Below are 21,605 nucleotides of genomic sequence, written 5' to 3' on the forward strand. Positions count from 1 at the left end.
AACCACGTGCAATATTTCAGATGCACATGGCATATATTTATCTTCATGAACATGCCATTTCTAATCCTTGAATCATACTATGATATTGTAACTTGAGTGAAAATTCATTTCAACAAGTTTAAAAAAATGTGAATAGATAATGTATATATATGTGTACTAACGTAAGTGTTTAACTCATCAAGAAAAATGGTAATTGTCAAGTTGCGTATAAGTATAATAAGTTAAGACACCCTACTATACTACTCCCTCTGATTCGAATTAATTGACTGCAACATCTATACAATGTCTAGGATCAGAGGGAGTACTAGATTAAGATTACAACACGATAACCATCCCCACAGAAAAAACATGGTATAAGCATACTTTTTTTGCAACTAATATAAACATACACATGTACCATAATTTTTGTCTGGAGATGTTTGCACCGTGAATTAATAAAAAAATCACCAAAATTTACATGTGGGCATTCCTTTTTATCTGCTATTTTGTTTCACAATTTTTTTCTGTAATCTTCAAAATATGTTTTTTCGAAGTTACAAAAGGAGTAGTATCTATCATCCAGGATCTGTTTGCTGTACTTCTGTGCAGGGGAAAGGCCTCAGCAGACTGACAAAATTGCCGCTATATCTAGTGGTCAATCCCACGCCATTCTGGTGGCAGGCTCCCCGCCGTCGGATGGCCCGAACGGACGGCCGGCGGCCCGCCATGCGAGACCCGGGCCACAGCCCCCTCAGACGAGCGATACAAATCGCGACACGTGTACGGGGCCAGATTTCTTGGGTCAGTGCGCCCCATCTGGCTCTCGGGGCCCACGCGCCAGCGGGCGCGCGTGAGGGGACGGGGCGCTTTTAAATAGCACCCCCCACCGGTGGACTCGGAGGCGGCCTGCTCCTCCCCCCGCCACTCGTTCGTCCCGTCAACAAGAGGAGCAGAGGCGCCGGAGAGGGAAGAGGGTGCGCGCGCTCGCGTGTGTGGTGTCCGCCGGCCCGATCTGCCCCGCTCCCGCCGCCTCGACCACCACCCCTATCAGGTATCGCCATTCGTCGCCCCCGCGAATCCGTCGCTCGTATGGTTAATTCCTAGATTCATTTTCTTCGGCGCGGATTCGCGCGGAATCTGCTCTGCTCCGGCCGTTTTGGCCGTGGGGAATGGCGAGTAGGCAGGGTGCCTTGCCGCGTCCATCCCGTTTCCCGGCCTATCCCTCGTGGAGCCACCGGCGGCGCCGCCACGAGAGGAGCTCGAGGGGCTGCTGTTTTTCTCCCCTCTTTGCTGCCGCTCCTGATTCCTGCCACCGGTCCGTCAATTCGCCGCCCCGCTGGCCCCTGCACCTACCTCCGACCGAATTCCCAGCGAAATGCGCGTGTCCCATGCACTGTTTCGCCCGAGGCAGCAACGGGCAGGATTAGAGCGAATCGCCCCTGATTAGCGCTGATGCGCGTATATAGACATTTAAACGCGGATTCTGCTGCATCTTGCTACCAGATCTGCAGAATATTGGTGCGGATGGCATCCAGATATTTCGGTATGCCTTTTGGGCCCTGATCTCTGCACCTCGGCCGTTACCACTCATTTTAGATTCGTAGAATCCGCCATCTTTTCTGGCGCAGCTGCCTTTGTCAGCTACCCGTTAGTACTAGTTTTGTTTGAAAAGCTGCACCAAAATTGTAGTCCCCGGTTTTCATTGAGAAACACAAACAGAATTACTCCAGGTCGTGATTAGGCCGTAGCAACACCAATTGCATATCTTTTTCCCGGGTAACACTAATTGGCCTTTGATGACAGGCAATCTTTCAGTTTAGAGGCAGGCCGATGCCGTGGCCGTTATGACTAGCACAGAAAATCTCTTTTTCCAACGAAGCACGGCAGGCGGAGCCATATGCTTCTCGTGCTCAAGTCGTTGGGATACTATCATATCATCATAAGAAAGAAAGAAAAAGTTAGGCCGTTCCTTTCAGCACGTCGCGTCGCACGCGCTGGTCGGCGGCGGCGGCGGCGGCTGGCGGGCTCGTGCGCGCTGCTCCTGACCTAGAAAAAGTCACCGTGATTCACGACCCCGTCAGATATCCTGTCGCCGGCGCCTGGACGGTGGCGATTGTCCCCTTCCGTTTCGTCACCCCACGACCGCGTGCCTGCGCTAAGGTACAGAAAAGCCTGCGTGGGCCAGAAAGAGCCTGCGCAATATTTGGCGGATCCAGGCCCACAGCCACAGGGCGGGCCTGCACCGCCTCTTTTTTTTCTCATTTCCGGCCGCAGACAGCTTAGCTGGACGCGCACAAGCGACCAAAGGCGCAGATCTGGGTGCCCATGGGCCCTCGTCCACCTTGGATGGCACCGCGCTCTGTACTTGCCCTGTAGGCAGCCGTGGTAGGTAGTAGCCCGTATGCGCGCCCTGTTGCCGCGCTATGGTCCTCCTCCTAATCACGCGGAGCCAGCAGTCCTAATCGGTCGCCTACAGCCGTGTAATCCAGGGTTAATGCCTGCCGCGAATTAGCAGGCCAGTCCTAATCAATCGGCTAGCGGGGGTTTATTGCCATGAATCAGTAAAGTTGAACATCGCAATCCGGAGCTGCCTGTATTATGGTTTATGGTTTGGCCGTGGGACTTCTCTTTCTGTCTTGAAAGCTACTCCGTGTCAAGATGGCATCTGAATCGGAAGTCCACCTACCGTGTCAAGATGCGCGCTGTTCAACGTGATGATCACGTGGTGCCTCGTTTTACTGCTGTTCCTTGGTCTCGGTCGCCCACTGCTGCGCTGAGGTGAGCTGCGGTGGGGAGGTGTGCTCCAGACGAGGGGTGGTAGGTGGGTGACTCGGCTCTGACTGAATATGTCTTGGTCGTAGTACAGAGGCGGGAGAGAGAGACGTATTCGTCCATATTGGCGTTCTACTTGAAGAGACGGCCGATGGCTTATATTTGACCGTCCAAGGTGTGTCTGGTAGGATTTGATCACCTTATCTTACTAGATATGTACATGCGTGTGAGCCGGACTCGCGGTGCACTGCCTCATTTTGAACGAGTTTCTTGCGCATATCTTTGCTTTACTTGACCATTTGATCGGTCACCTTATCCCTGTGTTTTACTGAAGTACGGCAGCCGATTGTCTGTGATTGTTCAGAGGCATGGGCTGGGCGGATCTGAATTTCGCTTAGCAGCAGTGCATGTGAAGCAGCTGCGGTGCACGCACCCGAAAGGGAATCTGAACATGCCATTGGGCTCGCACATGCCGCGATCCCCCCACTTGGCATGTCATCTAGGAATATTTTATCTCTTTTCTTCAGAGGGAAAGGGATATTTTTGAAGGGAGGAATATTTTATCTTGTTAGCATCGGGGCACGCCACCACCACCACTGGCGATGATATAACACCCCCTCGTGTTTTCCTTGCGTCGCTGCCCCTGTCGTGCGCCAGCAGAACAAGAGTAAAGTATAGCCCGCTTGCTAGATATTTTCGTTCATAGCAATTATGTAGAATCATGCTGCTAGAATATACTGTTCTGTTCTTAATCTCTTATGCTAGAGTACGATATAACTTCGTTCGTGCCATCTGACCACCTGTGCTCTTTTGTTGTCTGCAGCATCATGGGTGCCGGCGGCAGGATGACGGAGAAGGAGCGGGAGAAGCAGGAGCAGCTCGGCCGCGCCAACGGCGGGGCAGCCTACCAGCGCTCGCCGACGGACAAGCCGCCGTTCACGCTGGGTCAGATCAAGAAGGCAATCCCGCCTCACTGCTTCCAGCGCTCCATCATCAAGTCCTTCTCCTACGTGGTCCATGACCTGGTCATCGTCGCGGCCCTGCTGTACGCGGCGCTGGTCTGGATCCCCACCCTCCCGAGCGTGCTGCAGCTGGGCGCCTGGCCGCTCTACTGGGTCGTGCAGGGCTGCGTCATGACCGGCGTCTGGGTCATCGCGCACGAGTGCGGCCATCACGCCTTCTCCGACTACTCGCTGCTCGATGACACCGTCGGCCTGGTGCTCCACTCGTGGCTGCTCGTCCCCTACTTCTCGTGGAAGTACAGCCACCGTCGCCACCACTCTAACACCGGGTCGCTGGAGCGCGATGAGGTGTTCGTCCCCAAGCAGAAGGAGGCGCTGGCGTGGTACACCCCTTACATCTACAACAACCCCGTCGGCCGTCTGGTGCACATCGTCGTGCAGCTCACCCTCGGGTGGCCGCTGTACCTGGCGCTCAACGCCTCAGGCCGCCCGTACCCGCGGTTCGCCTGCCACTTCGACCCCTACGGCCCGATCTACAACGACCGGGAGCGAGCCCAGATTTTCATCTCAGACGTCGGAGTGCTGGCCGTGTCATTGGCTCTGCTGAAGCTCGTGTCGTCGTTCGGGTTCTGGTGGGTGGTGCGGGTCTACGGCGTGCCGCTGCTGATCGTGAACGCTTGGCTGGTCCTGATCACCTACCTGCAGCACACCCACCCGGCGCTGCCGCACTACGACTCGACGGAGTGGGACTGGCTGCGGGGGGCGCTGGCCACCATGGACCGCGACTACGGCATCCTCAACCGCGTGTTCCACAACATCACGGACACGCACGTGGCGCACCACCTATTCTCCACCATGCCGCACTACCACGCCATGGAGGCCACCAAGGCGATCAAGCCCATCCTCGGCGAGTACTACCAGTTCGACCCCACCCCCGTCGCCAAGGCCACATGGCGCGAGGCCAAGGAGTGCATCTACGTCGAGCCCGAGGACCGCAAGGGGGTCTTCTGGTACAGCAACAAGTTCTAGCCGTCAAGATCCATCAACGGTGCTCGAGAAAGAACTCAGAGAAGAGATCCTACCAAGTAATTCCATCCATCTACCTACAGTCATATGGTTAGTCTTTAGATAGCAGAGGGCATTTGGGCACAAAAGAAGACTACTATTACCGTGCCAGTGCTAGAAGAGCTGAGTGGTGCAAGGAAGAGTAGCGTGTCCGTGACTTTGGTCAGTTCCGTCTTTACTTTTTCTCTGTGTTCCAGTCGTCGGCTTAGGTTTGGCCGGCTGTCGTCGTCGGTGTCCGTGGCCGTGGACATGGCCGCGTGTGTTGTGTGTGCGTCTGTCATTGCATTGGCGTCATCTCCCCCCGTCCGTGTCATGTTGTTGTAGACCATTTCGTGTTTATGGCGGAATAACTGATCGTCGAAGGAAGGGCAACTTTTTTGAGTACTCCAGTTTAGATGATGTTCTTTCTCGTGATTTTTATCTCGTCTCTGGAAATGGATGGTTGCTCGCTTGCTCTGTCAAGCAAGGTTGTCTACTCCGTCCCGCGGGCCGCGGCGGAACGAGATCCTCTGACGTACAACAAACTACTGCAGAGGGACGTCCAACACGGATCACCGTCCGTGCAGCATCCAATGGCAACGGCTAAACACTGGCAGAACATAACGAAGCCATCGGCCCATGAGCGTGATGCGGCCCAGTCCAATGAGATGTTGCTAGGACGAGAAAACGCACGAGGTCGACGGAACACGATAGCTTAAGTGAACACGGTGCCCTGCTCATCGATTTGTACGTAAATTGCAAATCTCTGCCTTTCTTTTGCCATCTTGAAATTTGCTTCAATAATAAGAGTGGAATTAGTCTAACTATCGTCATCAGATTTGTTTTGAATTCGATAAGTTTTTGTGCAACTCTGGGTCGATCTTGTAATTAGAGTAACTCCAACGCGCTAACGCAAATGATTCGTGTGTATCCGTTTGCATCGAAACAAACGAAAACACCGGTCTAACGTGCCAACTCAAGCCCAAAATCAATCCACGCGTTGTTCGTCTGGACACATTTCCCGCCCAATCTGGCCACTTCTTCGTCGCTGTCCAATCTGGCCACCCTCGCGCGCTCCCTCACCGGCGACAACAAACCCTAGCTATCCCGCGTGTTCGCCATGGGTTCCTTCAACAACAAAGGCAAGGGCAAGGCCAAGTTTGACGCTTGCGCCAGCTCGTCCCGTGGGCCGCCGCAACCGCCTCCGGACGCCTTCGCGCTAGTGCTGTGTGTAGGGAGGGGTTGCTGGCCACGGGACAGGCTCCACTTCCCGGTGCACCGCTCGCTGCACCACTCGTATTGTCGCGCGTCACTGTCGTGGCCCGATGTCAATCTCTCCCACGTTCTGCAGGTTGACCCCCACTCGTACTATCGCGTCGTCGTGCAGCAGAGTCGCTGGCGCCCCAGACGGCGGAGGAGGCAGCGCGGGCGATGCGGCAGCAGGCCTTCCCGGAGGGGGGAGGGGGGCGCCGCACTTTGTCATCCTCATCGACGCGGATGACGACACATAGGGTAGTGTGCTGGACAGCCGCTAGGTGGCATCAATCTTATTTTTTACAGTTTTTAATTTATGTTTAATTAAATTTAAGTGAACTTTGGGTGGCACATACGCGTTCGATCGGTCGACCAAATGGAAAAAGCGGGAAAAATCCGCACCCATGTGCGTCGGCGCACTGGAGTTGCATCTTTGCGCGGCGAGTGAATGGCGACGATGAGTCTGGCCAAGCGCTCCTTCGGCGAGCGAACGACGACGATGAGTGAACTGGACGGCGACGGAGAAGTGGCCAGATTGGGCGAGAAATGCGTCTAGATGAACAGCACGCGGACTGATTTTAGGCTTGGGTCGGCATGTTGGACCGGTGTTTTCATCCGTTTTGATGCAAACGGACATGCACGGCTCATTTGTGTCGGCGCGTTGAAGTTGCCCTAATTACAAGATCGATGCAGAGTGGCGCAAAGCTTTATCGAATTCAAAATAAATCTGATGACGACAGCTCGACTAATTCCACTCTTATTATTAAAGCAAATCTCAAGATGGCAAAAGAAAGGCAGAGATTTACAATTTACTTACAAATCGACGAGCAGGGCACCGTGTTCTCTTAAGCTATCACGTTTTTGTCATCCTCGCACCATCTCATTGGACTGGGCCGCATCGTGCTCATGGGCCGATGGCATAGCTATGTTTTGCCGGTATTTAGCCATTGCCATTGGATGCTGCACGGACGGTGATCTGTGTTGAACGTCCCTCTGCAGTAGTTTTGTTCTACGTTAGAGGATCTCGTTCCGCCGCGGCAGCCTATGTCTTTAATCTCTTTGCTGCACACAAGATTGCTTTCGGTCGACATTTATGCGATATTTCGTTGTGCTTGGTACGTCCAAGTCCTGTCTCACTGTCACGTTGTGGTCCAATCTGGAAGCTGTGGTCAGCGTTGTTAGCGGTCCAAATCCAGCAATCTTGCACAGTGTAATGCTGAAAGCTGCGTCTGATCATCGCAAGCAGCCCAGTGTGCGCCAATAATCCTGGAAACTGTGCTTGTGAATGTGAGGCCAGATTTTGGAGCCTCGACTTGTCTCTCTTGCAAACGGGAGCTACTACCGCCAATTTATTTCTCGCCTATGCCTGTAGTACTACGCAAAATTGATGTGCTTGGCCGGGGGCCGGGGCAATATTCCCGGTCCCTCCCATCCCATGTGCCATGAGTTCAATTCAATGCACGCACTACGGATTTCCAGCCGAGATTTGGCCGAAACATAGGGTCAACCGGGCAAGTGCAATGCCATCGTGGTGCTACCGTACGCATTTAGATGCGTGCCGTGCCAGGGAGCAGGAGGTTTACTTCGCCTCGATCTTAACGGAGCGCCTCAATGGATGGGGGAGCAACTCAATAACTCATGCTGATGGCACACGGGAGGGAAGACAGACGCCCATCCGTGTCCGTCCTGCCGACCCGAGAACGCACGCAACAATAGCTCACACAGTACATCACATAAATCTCGAGTGTTTAACCAAAAACTATCACAATTGACGAAAACGTGAAAAAAAACTACCACTACGATTTTGTGCGAAAACTACCAAATTTGTCCTAAACCGTGATAAAAAACTACCAAGTCGTGAAATCGTTCGCTTCGTTCGCGCTAACCCCGAATCTGACCGGTTGGGCTCGCGAATCAGTTGCCACGCTGGCCAACGGACGGCCGCCGCGCGTTGATGGTCGTTAACGGCCCGTCCGCTGTCGGAACGGCGGCTGTCGGTGGGCCAATAAGTTAGAGCGAGCTCAGCCACTCGCTCATTCTCTTCCTCCTCACTCGCTCTCACTCGTCCTCATCCTCTCCCTCTCCCTGGTGCTCTGAGCTAGGTCAGCCTATCGCCGTCGCCGCCGCGGCGATTGCTGCCGGTAGAAAGTTGAGGATGCCATCCTGAAATGACGTGGAGAGCTCGGACGAGGACATCAACATGGTTTCAATGGATCCTCAGCTCTTTGTAAGTGCATAATGGTGGAACAGAGTTAGGGTTAGGGTTAGTTCATCAAAATAGGAGATTCCAAGTTGCTTTTGGTTTGATTCGAAGTTTCTTTTGCAGGAAACCCCTGACAGTGTGGTGGAACCATCTTTCTGTGGTTCATACACTCAATCTGAGCCGATGTGCATGATGCATCATCAGAGGCCGAAGAAGATGGTGGCTTTTGAAGGTGATTTGACTGGGAGGCGATTCCTGGGTTGTCCTGTGCAGCAGGTATTAAATCTTGCACGCTAACTTGTTTTGCTGGTGGAGATGTGTGATGTGTTTTGCTGCTGGAGATGTGTGGTGCAGCATGTGGTGCAGAGATGTGTGATGTGCAGAGATGTGTGCTGTAGTTTAGAACTGAAACTTGAAAGTGCCATACATATGAAAGCTATATGTGCAAGTAGATCTTTAGTTAACTGAATTCAATACATGACTGAACCTGAGAACACCTACATGCAGAGATCTTTAGTGTACTGTGAACTGAATGTATTTGTTAGGTGTTAACTGAATATAGCTGTTAACTGAAAGAGAACAGAGTTAAATGAATTTATATCTATTGCTAAATATTGTTGTTAACTGAATTTATCTCTGATGCTAAGTCAGGTGTTGTGTGCTTACTATGAAAGAATTATGTTTGCATAATTCAGAGAGCATATTGATTTAAACAAAGGGTTTTAGTTAAATGAAATGACTTTATGACTTTAGTTATCTGTACTAAGTTTGTTACTAAGTGCTTTGTGCTTAATTATAAATAATTGCTTCTGTAGGATGTAGGTGTGAACTGTGGGGTTGTGGAGTGGGTGGATGGTCATTGGCCAGAGATTCTACAAAGGTGCCTAACAAGGATTTGGGACATGTACCATGAGCAGAACTTGGGGAGGGTGAAGGACAAACAAGCCCATGAGAAAGAGGTGGCCAAGCTAAAGAAGGAAATTGATTTCCTATCAAACAACTACAGCCAGTTGGTGGAAGATGTATCCAAGCATTTTGACTATCAAGATGGCAAGATGTCTCATGACATGGACTATACCAGACAGGCAATCAATGATCTAAATGCAAAGAAGAAACAACTTGAGGATCAAGCAAAGATTGAGATAAGTATGGAAAAGATGAAGCTTGCCAAGGAGCAAAGGTGCATTCTTCAAAGCCAAGCAGATATCATTCAGAACATGAGGAAGACCATGAAGAAAGTGGAGGGGGATAGGGACCTACTTAAGCAAGAGAAGAAGAAGCTGGAGTATCTGATTGCTGATCTGCTCAATGCTGGGCATGCCATCAAAGATAAGCTGGAGAGGATCAATGCAATTATGAATGAGTGAAGTGCTTGTTGTGTGGGTTAAGTAATCAGTACGCCTATATATATCTGGCCTTGGAATGTCATGCATGTTAGGTGTATATTTTGGGAAAGTTTCATGTGCTTTCAGAATGGTATGAGGGAGGGAGGTACTCTTATGGTTTAAGAACTAGTTGGTTTTATCTAAGATGTAATGAATTTTATGTTAAGACCTACTATGCTAAGTGAGTACTCATGCTAAGTTAATTAAGTAAGAATGTTTTATCTATGATGAGGCTATTTTACTCTGCATATATCATGTGTGGATAACTGACAGTAGTGACACAGTTGGAAGTAGCAAGTAGCAAGTAACATATATAGCAAGTAGCTTAGATAGCCTGCCAAATAACTTAACATATGTAGCAAGTAGCAAGTAACATATATAGATAGTCTGACATAGATAGATAGTACTGCCATTCATAGTCTGACATATATAGCATCTAGTAGTAGATAGTGCCTGACATAGATAGCAACTAGTAGTAGATAGTGTCTGACGAAACTGAACCTAGGAACTTACTGAACTTACGAAAGTTCAGGACTGACGAAACTGAATATTTTTGCGCTAAAGTAACTGAAGTCAGCACTTCACTCCTCCTTCTTCAGCATCTTCAGGCACTGGGAGCAACGCACCGCAGTCACGGCCACCCTCTTCTTCTTGCCCGGCGTCGGCTCCACCACATCTTCCTCGCCGCCATCTTGTTCTTGCTTCATGACGATGCCGTCTGGGAGATCGGCGACCTCCGGCAATGCATCCACGTGGATTGGGAGGTTCCTGTCCCCCTCCACGGTGTCGAGGACGGGAGCCAGCAGCTGCACTTCAGGCTCGTCGTCGGAGAGGACGACGACCTCATCCACCTCGTCGTCAGAGGACTCGTCCTCATCATCGTCACTGGACTCGTCGTCAGAAGACTCGCGGTCAGAGTCGTCATAGGGCCCAAGGACCCATGGATTGCGCCTCTCCCAGTAGGCGTTGTTGATTGGGGCTGGGAGAGCGAGGACGGCGTCGGTGACGTGGTCCGCGGCGACCGGCGGCGTGGTGGATGAGCGGTGATAACCCACAAGTATAGGGGATCGCAACAGTTTTTGAGGGTAAAGTATTCAACCCAAATTTATTGATTCGACACAAGGGGAGCCAAAGAATACTCTCAAGTATTAGCAGCTGAGTTGTCAATTCAACCACACTTGGAAACTTAATATCTGCAACAAAGTATTTAGTAGCAAAGTAATATGATAGTAGTGGTAACGGTAGCAAAAGGTAACAGTAGTAAAAGCAATGTTTTTGGTATTTTGTAGTGATGATAGCAATAGCAACGGAAAAGTAAATAAGCGAAGAACAATATATGCAAAGCTCATAGGCAATGGATCAGTGATGGAGAATTATGCCGGATGCGGTTCATCATGTAACAGTCATAACCTAGGGTGACACAGAACTAGCTCCAGTTAATCAATGTAATGTAGGCATGTATTCCGAATATAGTCATACGTGCTTATGGAAAAGAACTTGCATGACATCTTTTGTCCTACCCTCCCGTGGCAGCGGGGTCCTTACGGAAACTAAGGGATATTAAGGCCTCATTTTAATAGAGTACCTAAACAAAGCATTAACACATAGAGAATACATGAACTCCTCAAACCACGGTCATCACCGGTAAGTATCTCGATTATTGTCACTTCGGGGTTAACGGATCATAACACATAATAGGTGACTATAGACTTGCAAGATAGGATCAAGAACTCTCATATATTGATGAAAACATAATAAGTTCAGATCTGAAATCATGGCACTCGGGCCCTAGTGACAAGCATTAAGCATAGCAAAGTCATAGCAACATCAATCTCAGAACATAGTGGATACTAGGGATCAAACCCTAACAAAACTAACTCGATTACATGATTTCCAACCCATCACCATCCAGCAAGCCTACGGTGGAATTACTCACGCACGACGGTGAGCATCATGAAATTGGTGATGAAGGATGGTCGATGATGACGATGGCGACGGATTCCCCTCTCCAGAGCCCCGAACGGAATCGAGATCAGCCCTCCTGAGAGGTTTTAGGGCTTGGCGGCGGCTCCGTATCGTAAAACGCGATGAATCCTTCTCCCTGATTTTTTCTCCCCGAAACACAATATATAGAGTTGGAGTTGGAGTCGGAGGAGTTCCAGGGGGCCCACGAGGTAGGGGGGCACGCCCGCACCCTCGTGGACAGGTGGTGGGCCCCCTGGCCTTCATCTTTTTTAGGTATTTTATATATTTTCCAAAAAGTTGCTCCATGAAGTTTTAGGTCATTCCGAGAACGTTTGTTTCTGCACATAAATAACACCATGGTAATTCTGCTGAAAAGATCGTCAGTCCGGGTTAGTTCCATTCAAATCATGCAAGTTAGAGTCCAAAACTGTTGGGTTTCGTAGTAATTTCAAAAAAATTCCTACGCACACGCAAGATCTTGTGACGCATAGCAACGAGAGGGGAGAGTGCTGTCTACGTACCCACGCAGACCGACTACGGAAGCGATGACACGACGTAGAGGAAGTAGTCGTACGTCTTCACGATCCAACCGATCAAGCACCGAAACTACGGCACCTCCGAGTTCGAGCACACGTTCAGCTCGATGACGATCCCCGGACTCCGATCCAGCAAAGTGTCGGGGAAGAGTTCCGTCAGCACGACGGCGTGGTGACGATCTTGATGTACTACAGCAACAGGGCTTCGCCTAAACTCAGCTACAGTATTAACAAGGAATATGGTGGCTGGGGGCACCGCACACGGTTAAGGAATAGATCACGTGGATCAACTTGTGTGTTCTAGGGTGCCTCTGCCTCAGTATATAAAGGACTAGAGGGGGGGAAGCTGGCCGGCCAAGGTGTGGCGCGCCAGGAGAGTCCTACTCCCTCTGGGAGTAGGATTCCCCCCCCCCCCCCAATCCTAGTTGGAATAGGATTCGCGGAGGGGGAAAAGAGAGAGAGGGGGCCGGCCACCTCTCCTAGTCCTAATAGGACTAGGGGAAGGGGGAGACACGCAGGCCATGTAGGGCTGCCTCTTCTCTTTTCCACTAAGGCCCATCATGGCCCATTTAGCTCCCGGGGGGTTCCGGTAACCTTCCCGGTACTCCGGTAAAATCCCGATTTCACCCGGAACACTTCCGATATCCAAACATAGGCTTCCAATATATCAATATTTACGTCTCGGCCATTTCGAGACTCCTCGTCATGTCCGTGATCACATCCGGGATTCCGAACAACCTTCGGTACATCAAAATGCATAAACTCATAATATAACTATCATCGTAACCTTAAGCGTGCGGACCCTACGGGTTCGAGAACAATGTAGACATGACCGAGACACGTCTCCGGTCAATAACCAATAGCGGGACCTGGATGCCCATATTGGCTCCTACATATTCTACGAAGATCTTTATCGGTCAGACCGCATAACAACATACGTTGTTCCCTTTGTCATCGGTATGTTACTTGCCCGAGATTCGATCGTCGGTATCCAATACCTAGTTCAATCTCGTTACCGGCAAGTCTCTTTACTCGTTCCGTAATACATCATCTCACAACTAACATATTAGTTGTAATGCTTGCAAGGCTTATGTGATGTGCATTACCGAGAGGGCCCAGAGATACCTCTCCGGCAATCGGAGTGACAAAACCTAATCTCGAAATACGCCAACCCAACATGTACCTTTGGAGACACCTGTAATGCTCCTTTATAATCACCCAGTTATGTTGTGACGTTTGGTAGCACCCAAAGTGTTCCTCCGGCAAACGGGAGTTGCATAATCTCATAGTTATAGGAACATCTATAAGTCATGAAGAAAGCAATAGCAACATACTAAACGATCGTGTGCTAAGCTAATGGAATGGGTCATGTCAATCAGATCATTCAACTAATGATGTGACCTTGTTAATCAAATAACAACTCATTGTTCATGGTCAGGAAACATAACCATCTTTGATTAATGAGCTAGTCAAGTAGAGGCATACTAGTGACACTTTGTTTGTCTATGTATTCACACATGTATTATGTTTCCGGTTAATACAATTCTAGCATGAATAATAAACATTTATCATGATTATAAGGAAATAAATAATAACTTTATTATTGCCTCTAGGGCATATTTCCTTCAGTCTCCCACTTGCACTAGAGTCAATAATCTAGATTACATTGTAATGATTCTAACACCCATGGAGCCTTGGTGCTGATCATGTTTTGCTCGTGGAAGAGGCTTAGTCTACGGGTCTGCAACATTCAGATCCGTATGTATCTTGCAAATCTCTATGTCTCCCACCTGGACTAGATCCCGGATGGAGTTGAAGCGTCTCTTGATGTGTTTGGTCCTTTTGTGAAATCTGGATTCCTTTGCCAAGGCAATTGCACCAGTATTGTCACAAAAGATTTTCATTGGACCCGATGCACTAGGTATGACACCTAGATCGGATATGAACTCCTTCATCCAGACTCCTTCGTTCGCTGCTTCCGAAGCAGCTATGTACTCCGCTTCACATGTAGATCCCGCTACGACGCTTTGTTTAGAACTGCACCAACTGACAGCTCCACCGTTCAATGTAAACACGTATCCGGTTTGCGATTTAGAATCGTCCGGATCAGTGTCAAAGCTTGCATCAACGTAACTTTTTACGATGAGCTCTTTGTCACCTCCATATACGAGAAACATATCCTTAGTCCTTTTCAGGTATTTCAGGATGTTCTTGACCGCTGTCCAGTGATCCACTCCTAGATTACTTTGGTACCTCCCTGCTAGACTTATAGCAAGGCACACATCGGGTCTGGTACACAGCATTGCATACATGATAGATCCTATGGCTGATGCATAGGGAACATCTTTCATATTCTCTCTATCTTCTGCAGTGGTCGGGCATTGAGTCTTACTCAATTTCACACCTTGTAACACAGGCAAGAATCCTTTCTTTGCTTGATCCATTTTGAACTTCTTCAAAATTTTGTCAAGGTATGTTGTTTGTGAAAGTCCAATTAAGCGTTTTGATCTATCTCTATAGATCTTTATGCCTAATATCTAAGCAGCTTCACCGAGGTCTTTCATTGAAAAACTCTTATTCAAGTATCCCTTTATGCTATCCAGAAATTCTATATCATTTCCAATTAGTAATATGTCATCCACATATAATATTAGAAATGCTACAGAGCTCCCACTCACTTTCTTGTAAATACAGGCTTCTCTGAAAGTCTGTATAAAACCAAATGCTTTGATCACACTATCAAAGCGTTTATTCCAACTCCGAGAGGCTTGCACCAGTCCATAAATGGATCGCTGGAGCTTGCACACTTTGTTAGCTCCCTTTGGATCGACAAAACCTTCCGGTTGCATCATATACAACTCTTCTTCCAGAAATCCATTCAGGAATGCAGTTTTGACATCCATCTGCCAAATTTCATAATCATAAAATGCGGCAATCACTAACATGATTCGGACAGACTTAAGCATCACTACGGGTGAGAAGGTCTCATCGTAGTCAATCCCTTGAACTTGCCGAAAACCTTTCGCGACAAGTCGAGCTTTGTAGACAGTAACATTACCATCAGCGTCAGTCTTCTTCTTAAAGATCCATTTGTTCTCAATTGCTTGCCGATCATCGGGCAAGTCAACCAAAGTCCATACTTTGTTCTCATACATGGATCCCATCTCAGATTTCATGGCTTCAAGCCACTTTGCGGAATCTGGGCTCACCATCGCTTCTTCATAGTTCGTAGGTTCATCATGATCTAGTAGCATGACTTCCAGAACAGGATTACCGTACCACTCTGGCGCGGATCTTACTCTGGTTGATCTACGAGGTTCAGTAGTATCTTGATCCGAAGTTTCATGATCATTATCATTAGCTTCCTCACTAACTGGTGTAGGTGTCACTGAAACAGTTTTCTGTGATGTACTACTTTCCAGTAAGGGAGCAGGTACAGTTACCTCGTCAAGTTCTACTTTCCTCCCACTCACTTCTTTCAAGAGAAACTCCTTCTCTAGAAAGGATCCATTCTTAGCAACGAATGTCTTGCCTTCGGATCTGTGATAGAAGGTGTACCCAACAGTCTCCTTATGGGTATCCTATGAAGACACATTTTTCCGATTTGGGTTCGAGCTTATCAGGTTGAAGCTTTTTCACATAAGCATCGCAGCCCCAAACTTTAAGAAACGACAACTTTGGTTTCTTGCCAAACCATAGTTCATAAGGTGTCGTCTCAACGGATTTTGATGGTGCCCTATTTAACGTGAATGCGGCCGTCTCTAGAGCGTATCCCCAAAACGATAGCGGTAAATCAGTAAGAGACATCATAGATCGCACCATATCTAGTAAAGTACTATTATGACGTTCGGACACACCATTACGCTGTGGTGTTCCGGGTGGCGTGAGTTGCGAAACTATTCCACAGTTTTTCAAATGTACACCAAACTCGTAACTCAAATATTCTCCTCCACGATCAGATCGTAGAAACTTTATTTTCTTGTTACGATGATTTTCAACTTCACTCTGATATTCTTTGAACTTTTCAAATGTTTCAGATTTATGTTTCATTAAGTAGATATACCCATATCTGTTTAAATCATCTGTGAAGGTGAGAAAATAACGATATCCGCCACGAGCCTCAATATTCATCGGACCACATACATCGGTATGTATGATTTCCAACAAATCTGTTGCTCTCTCCATAGTACCGGAGAACGGTGTTTTAGTCATCTTGCCCATGAGGCACGGTTCGCAAGTACCAAGTGATTCATAATCAAGTGGTTCCAAAAGTCCATCAGTATGGAGTTTCTTCATGCGCTTTACACCGATATGACCTAAACGACAGTACCACAAATAAGTTGCACTTTCATTATCAACTCTGCATCTTTTGGCTTCAACATTATGAATATGTGTATTACTACTATCGAGATTCAATAAGAATAGACCACTCTTCAAGGGTGCATGACCATAAAAGATATTACTCATATAAATAGAACAACCATTATTCTCTGATTTAAATGAATAACCGTCTCGCATTAAACAAGATCCAGATATAATGTTCATGCTCAACGCTGGCACCAAATAACAATTATTTAGGTCTAATACTAATCCCGAAGGTAGATGTAGAGGTAGCGTGCCGACCGCGATCACATCGACTTTGGAACCGTTTCCCACGCGCATCGTCACCTCGTCCTTTGCCAGCTCCCGCTTATTCCGTAGTCCCTGTTTCGAGTTGCAAATATTAGCAACAGAACCAGTATCAAATACCCAGGTGCTACTGCGAGCTCTAGTAAGGTACACATCAATAACATGTATATCACATATACCTTTGTTCACCTTGCCATCCTTCTTATCCGCCAAATACTTGGGGCAGTTCCGCTTCCAGTGACCAGTCTGCTTGCAGTAGAAGCACTCAGTTTTAGGCTTAGGTCCAGACTTGGGTTTCTTCTCCTAAGCAGCAACTTGCTTGCTGTTCTTCTTGAAGTTCCCCTTCTTCTTCACTTTGCCCTTTTTCTTGAAACTAGTGGTCTTGTTAACCTCAACACTTGATGCTCCTTCTTGATTTCTACCCCCGCAGCTCTGAGTAGAGATACCAGATACGTATAATGGAGCAACAATTTAGAATAGCTCCAAGTAGAACAATTATTTGCAATAGCTCCAAATAGAACGTGGTAGCTGCATCTAGGAGATGACATAGAGATTTGTAAAGCACACACGGATCTGAAAGGTTCAGACCCGTTGACTATAACCTCTCTCACAAGCATAACATGATCAAACCCAGAACTCTTTGGGTGTTAGTCACATGGGGATGTGACCTTGAGTGTTAATCACATATCGATGTGAACTGGATTATTGACTCTAGTGCAAGTGGGAGACTGTTGGAAATCTACCCTAGAGGCAATAATAAATTAGTTATTATTATATTTCCTTGTTCATGATAATCGTTTATTATCCATGCTAGAATTGTATTGATAGGAAACTCAGATACATGTGTGGATACATAGACAACACCATGTCCCTAGTAAGCCTCTAGTTGACTAGCTCGTTGATCAATAGATGGTTACGGTTTCCTGACCATGGACATTGGATGTCATTGATAACGGGATCACATCATTAGGAGAATGATGTGATGGACAAGACCCAATCCTAAGCATAGCACAAAGATCGTGTAGTTCGTATGCTAAAGCTTTTCTAATGTCAAGTATCATTTCCTTAGACCATGAGATTGTGCAACTCCTGGATACCGTAGGAATGCTTTGGGTGTACCAAACGTCACAACGTAACTGAGTGACTATAAAGGTGCACTACAGGTATCTCCGAAAGTGTCTGTTGGGTTGGCACGAATCGAGACTGGGATTTGTCACTCCGTGTAAGCAGAGAGGTATCTCTGGGCCCACTCGGTAGGACATCACCATAATGTGCACAGTGTGATCAAGGAGTTGATCACGGGATGATGTGTTACGGAACGAGTAAAGAGACTTGCCGGTAACGAGATTGAACAAGGTATAGGGATACCGACGATCGAATCTCGGGCAAGTACAATACCGCTAGACAAAGGGAATTGTATACGGGATTGATTAAGTCCTTGACATCGCGGTTCATCCGATGAGATCATCGTGGAACATGTGGGAGCCAACATGGGTATCCAGATCCCGCTGTTGGTTATTGACCGGAGAACATCTCGGTCATGTCTGCATGTCTCCCGAACCCGTAGGGTCTACACACTTAAGGTTCGATGACGCTAGGGTTGTAAAGGAAGTTTGTATGTGGTTACCGAATGTTGTTCGGAGTCCCGGATGAGATCCCGGACGTCACGCGGAGTTCCGGAATGGTCCGGAGGTAAAGATTTATATATGGGAAGTCCTGTTTTGGTCACCGGAAGAGTTTCGGGGTTTATCGGTAATGTACCGGGACCACCGGGAGGGTCCCCGGGGTCCACCAAGTGGGGCCACCAACCCTGGAGGCTTGCATGGGCCAAGAGTGGTGAGGGACCAGCCCCTGAGTGGGCTGGTGCGCCTCCCACAAGGCCCAAGGGGCAGCTAGGAGGAAAAAAAGGAGGAAACCCTAGGCTTAGGTGGGCCTAAGGCCCACCCTAGGGGGCGCCTCCCTCTCTCCCCTCTTGGCCGCCCCTTGTTTCCCATCTAGGGCTGCCGCCCCCCTAGGGGTGGGAACCCTAGAGGGGGCGCACCCTCCTCCCTCTCCCCTATATATAGTGAGGCCTAGGGCTGCCCATAACACGCGATTCGATCTCTCGTTGGTGCAGCCCTGCATCTCTTCTTCCTCCTCTTCTGTGGTGCTTGGCGAAGCCCTGCAGGATAGCCACGCTCCTCCACCACCACCACGCCGTTGTGCTGCTGCTGGATGGAGTCTTCCTCAACCTCTCCCTCTCTCCTTGCTGGATCAAGGCATGGGAGACGTCACCGGGCTGTACGTGTGTTGAACGCGGAGGTGCCGTCCGTTCGGCACTTGGTCATTGGTGATTTGGATCACGACGAGTACGACTCCATCAACCCCGTTCTCTTGAACGCTTCCGCTTAGCGATCTACAAGGGTATGTAGATGCACTCTCCTTCCCTCGTTGCTGGTCTCTCCATAGATAGATCTTGGTGACACGTAGGAAAATTTTGAATTTCTGCTACGTTCCCCAATAGTGGCATCATGAGCTAGGTCTATGCGTAGTTTCTATGCACGAGTAGAACACAAAGTAGTTGTGGGCGTTGATTTTGTTCAATATGCTTGCCGTTACTAGTCTTATCTTGATTCGGCGGCATCGTGGGATGAAGCGGCCCGGACCAACCTTACACGTATGCTTACGTGAGACCGGTTCCACCGACTGACATGCACTAGTTGCATGAGGTGGCTGGCGGGTGTCTGTCTCTCCCACTTTAGTCGGATCGGATTCGATGAAAAGGGTCCTTATGAAGGGTAAATAGCAATTGGCATATCACGTTGTGGTTTTTGCGTAGGTAAGAAACGTTCTTGATAGAAACCCATAGCAGCCACGTAAAACATGCAAACAACAATTAGAGGACGTCTAACTTGTTTTTGCAGGGTATGCTATGTGATGTGATATGGCCAAAAGGATGTGATGAATGATATATGTGATGTATGAGATTGATCATGTTCTTGTAATAGGAATCACGACTTGCATGTCGATGAGTATGACAACCGGCAGGAGCCATAGGAGTTGTCTTAATTTATTTATGACCTGCGTGTCAACATAAATGTCATGTAATTACTTTACTTTGTTGCTAACCGTTAGCTGTAGAAGTAGAAGTAATAGTTGGCGAGACAACTTCATGAAGACACGATGATGGAGATCATGATGATGGAGATCATGGTGTCATGCCGGTGACGATGATGATCATGGAGCCCCAAGATGGAGATCAAAGGAGCTATATGATATTGGCCATATCATGTCACTATTTGATTGCATGTGATGTTTATCATGTTTATACATCTTATTTGCTTAGAACGACGGTAGTAAATAAGATGATCCCTCATTACAATTTCAAGAATGTGTTCTCCCCTAACTGTGCACCGTTGCTAAAGTTTGTCGTTTCGAAGCACCACGTGATGATCGGGTGTGATAGATCCTTACGTTCACATACAACGGGTGTAAGACAGTTTTACACATGCAAAACACTTAGGGTTAACTTGATGAGCCTAGCATGTGCACAGACATGGCCTCGGAACATAGAAGACCGAAAGGTCGAGCATGAGTCGTATGGTAGATACGATCAACATGAAGATGTTCACCGATGATGACTAGTCCGTCTCACGTGATGATCGGACACGGCCTAGTTGACTTGGATCATGTAATCACTTAGATGACTAGAGGGATGTCTATCTAAGTGGGAGTTCATAAGATGAACTTAATTATCCTGAACATAGTCAAAAGGTCTTCGCAAATTATGTCGTAGCTCGCGCTTTAGTTCTACTGTTTAGATATGTTCCTAGAGAAAAATTAGTTGAAAGTTGATAGTAGCAATTATGCGGACTAGGTCCGTAAACTGAGGATTGTCCTCATTGCTTCTTAGAAGGCTTATGTCCTTAATGCACCGCTTAGTGTGCTGAACCTCGAACGTTGTCTGTGGATGTTGCGAACATCTGACATACACGTTTTGATAACTACGTGATAGTTCAGTTAAACGGTTTAGAGTTGAGGCACCGAAGACGTTTTTGAAACGTCACGGAACATATGAGATGTTTCGAGGGCTGAAATTGGGATTTCAGGCTCGTGCCCATGTCAAAAGGTATAAGACCTCCGACGATTTTCTTAGCCTACAAACTAAGGAGAAAAGCTCAATTGTTGAGCTTGTGCTCAGATTGTGTGAGTACAACAATCATTTGAATCAAGTGGGAGTTGATCTTCCAAATGAGATAGTGATGTTTCTCCGAAGTCATTACCACCGAGCTGCTTGAGCTTCGTGATGAACTATAATATATCAGGGACATATATGATGATCCTTGAGATATTCACGATGTTTGACACCACAAAGTAGAAATCAAGAAGGAGCATCAATTGTTGATGGTTGGTGAAACCACTAGTTTCAAGAAGGGCAAGGGCACGAAGGGATACTTCATGAAACGGCAATTCAGCTGCTGCTCTAGTGAAGAAACCCAAGGTTGAACCCAAACCCGAGACTTAGTGCTTCTGTAATAAGGGGAACAGCCACTGGAGCAGAATTACCCTAGATACTTGGTAGATGAGAAGGCTGGCAAGGTCGATAGAAGTATATTGGATATACATTGTGTTGATGTGTACTTTACTAGTACTCCTAGTAGCACCAGGGTATTAGATACCGGTTCAGTTGCTAAGTGTTAGTAACTCAAAATAAAAGCTACGGAATAAACGGAGACTAGCTAAAGGTGAGCTGACGATATGTGTTGGAAGTGTTTCCAATGTTGATATGATCAAGCAACGCACGCTCCCTCTACCATCGAGATTGGTGTTAAACCTAAATAATTGTTGTTTGGTGTTTGCGTTGAGCATAGACATGATTGGATTATGCCTATCGCAA

At 47.9% G+C, this 21,605-nt stretch overlaps 1 protein-coding gene across 2 annotated transcripts; it reads left to right on the forward strand.

Moving 5' to 3' along the window:
• Positions 1–882: 882 nt before the first annotated feature.
• LOC119317653 (fatty acid desaturase DES2-like) lies at positions 883–5,172 on the forward strand. Of its 2 annotated transcripts, none has more exons than XM_037592131.1 (2): positions 883–1,030; positions 3,575–5,172. In XM_037592131.1, the coding sequence occupies exon 2, from the start codon at positions 3,579–3,581 to the stop codon at positions 4,740–4,742; it is 1,164 nt and encodes a 387-aa protein (XP_037448028.1). In that variant the 5' UTR covers positions 883–1,030; positions 3,575–3,578; the 3' UTR covers positions 4,743–5,172. The 2 variants fall into 2 exon arrangements, with proteins under 2 accessions (XP_037448028.1, XP_037448029.1); XM_037592132.1 differs by lacking the exon at positions 883–1,030 and adding an exon at positions 3,401–3,423.
• Positions 5,173–21,605: the final 16,433 nt, after the last annotated feature.

Source organism: Triticum dicoccoides, chromosome 6A (assembly GCF_002162155.2).
Source record: "Triticum dicoccoides isolate Atlit2015 ecotype Zavitan chromosome 6A, WEW_v2.0, whole genome shotgun sequence".
Taxonomy (NCBI): Eukaryota; Viridiplantae; Streptophyta; class Magnoliopsida; order Poales; family Poaceae; genus Triticum; species Triticum dicoccoides.

Excerpts from the sequence above, each read along its gene's own strand:
- LOC119317653 (XM_037592131.1), top strand. The coding sequence starts at position 3,579 with ATGGGTGCCGGCGGCAGGATGACGGAGAAGGAGCGGGAGAAGCAGGAG.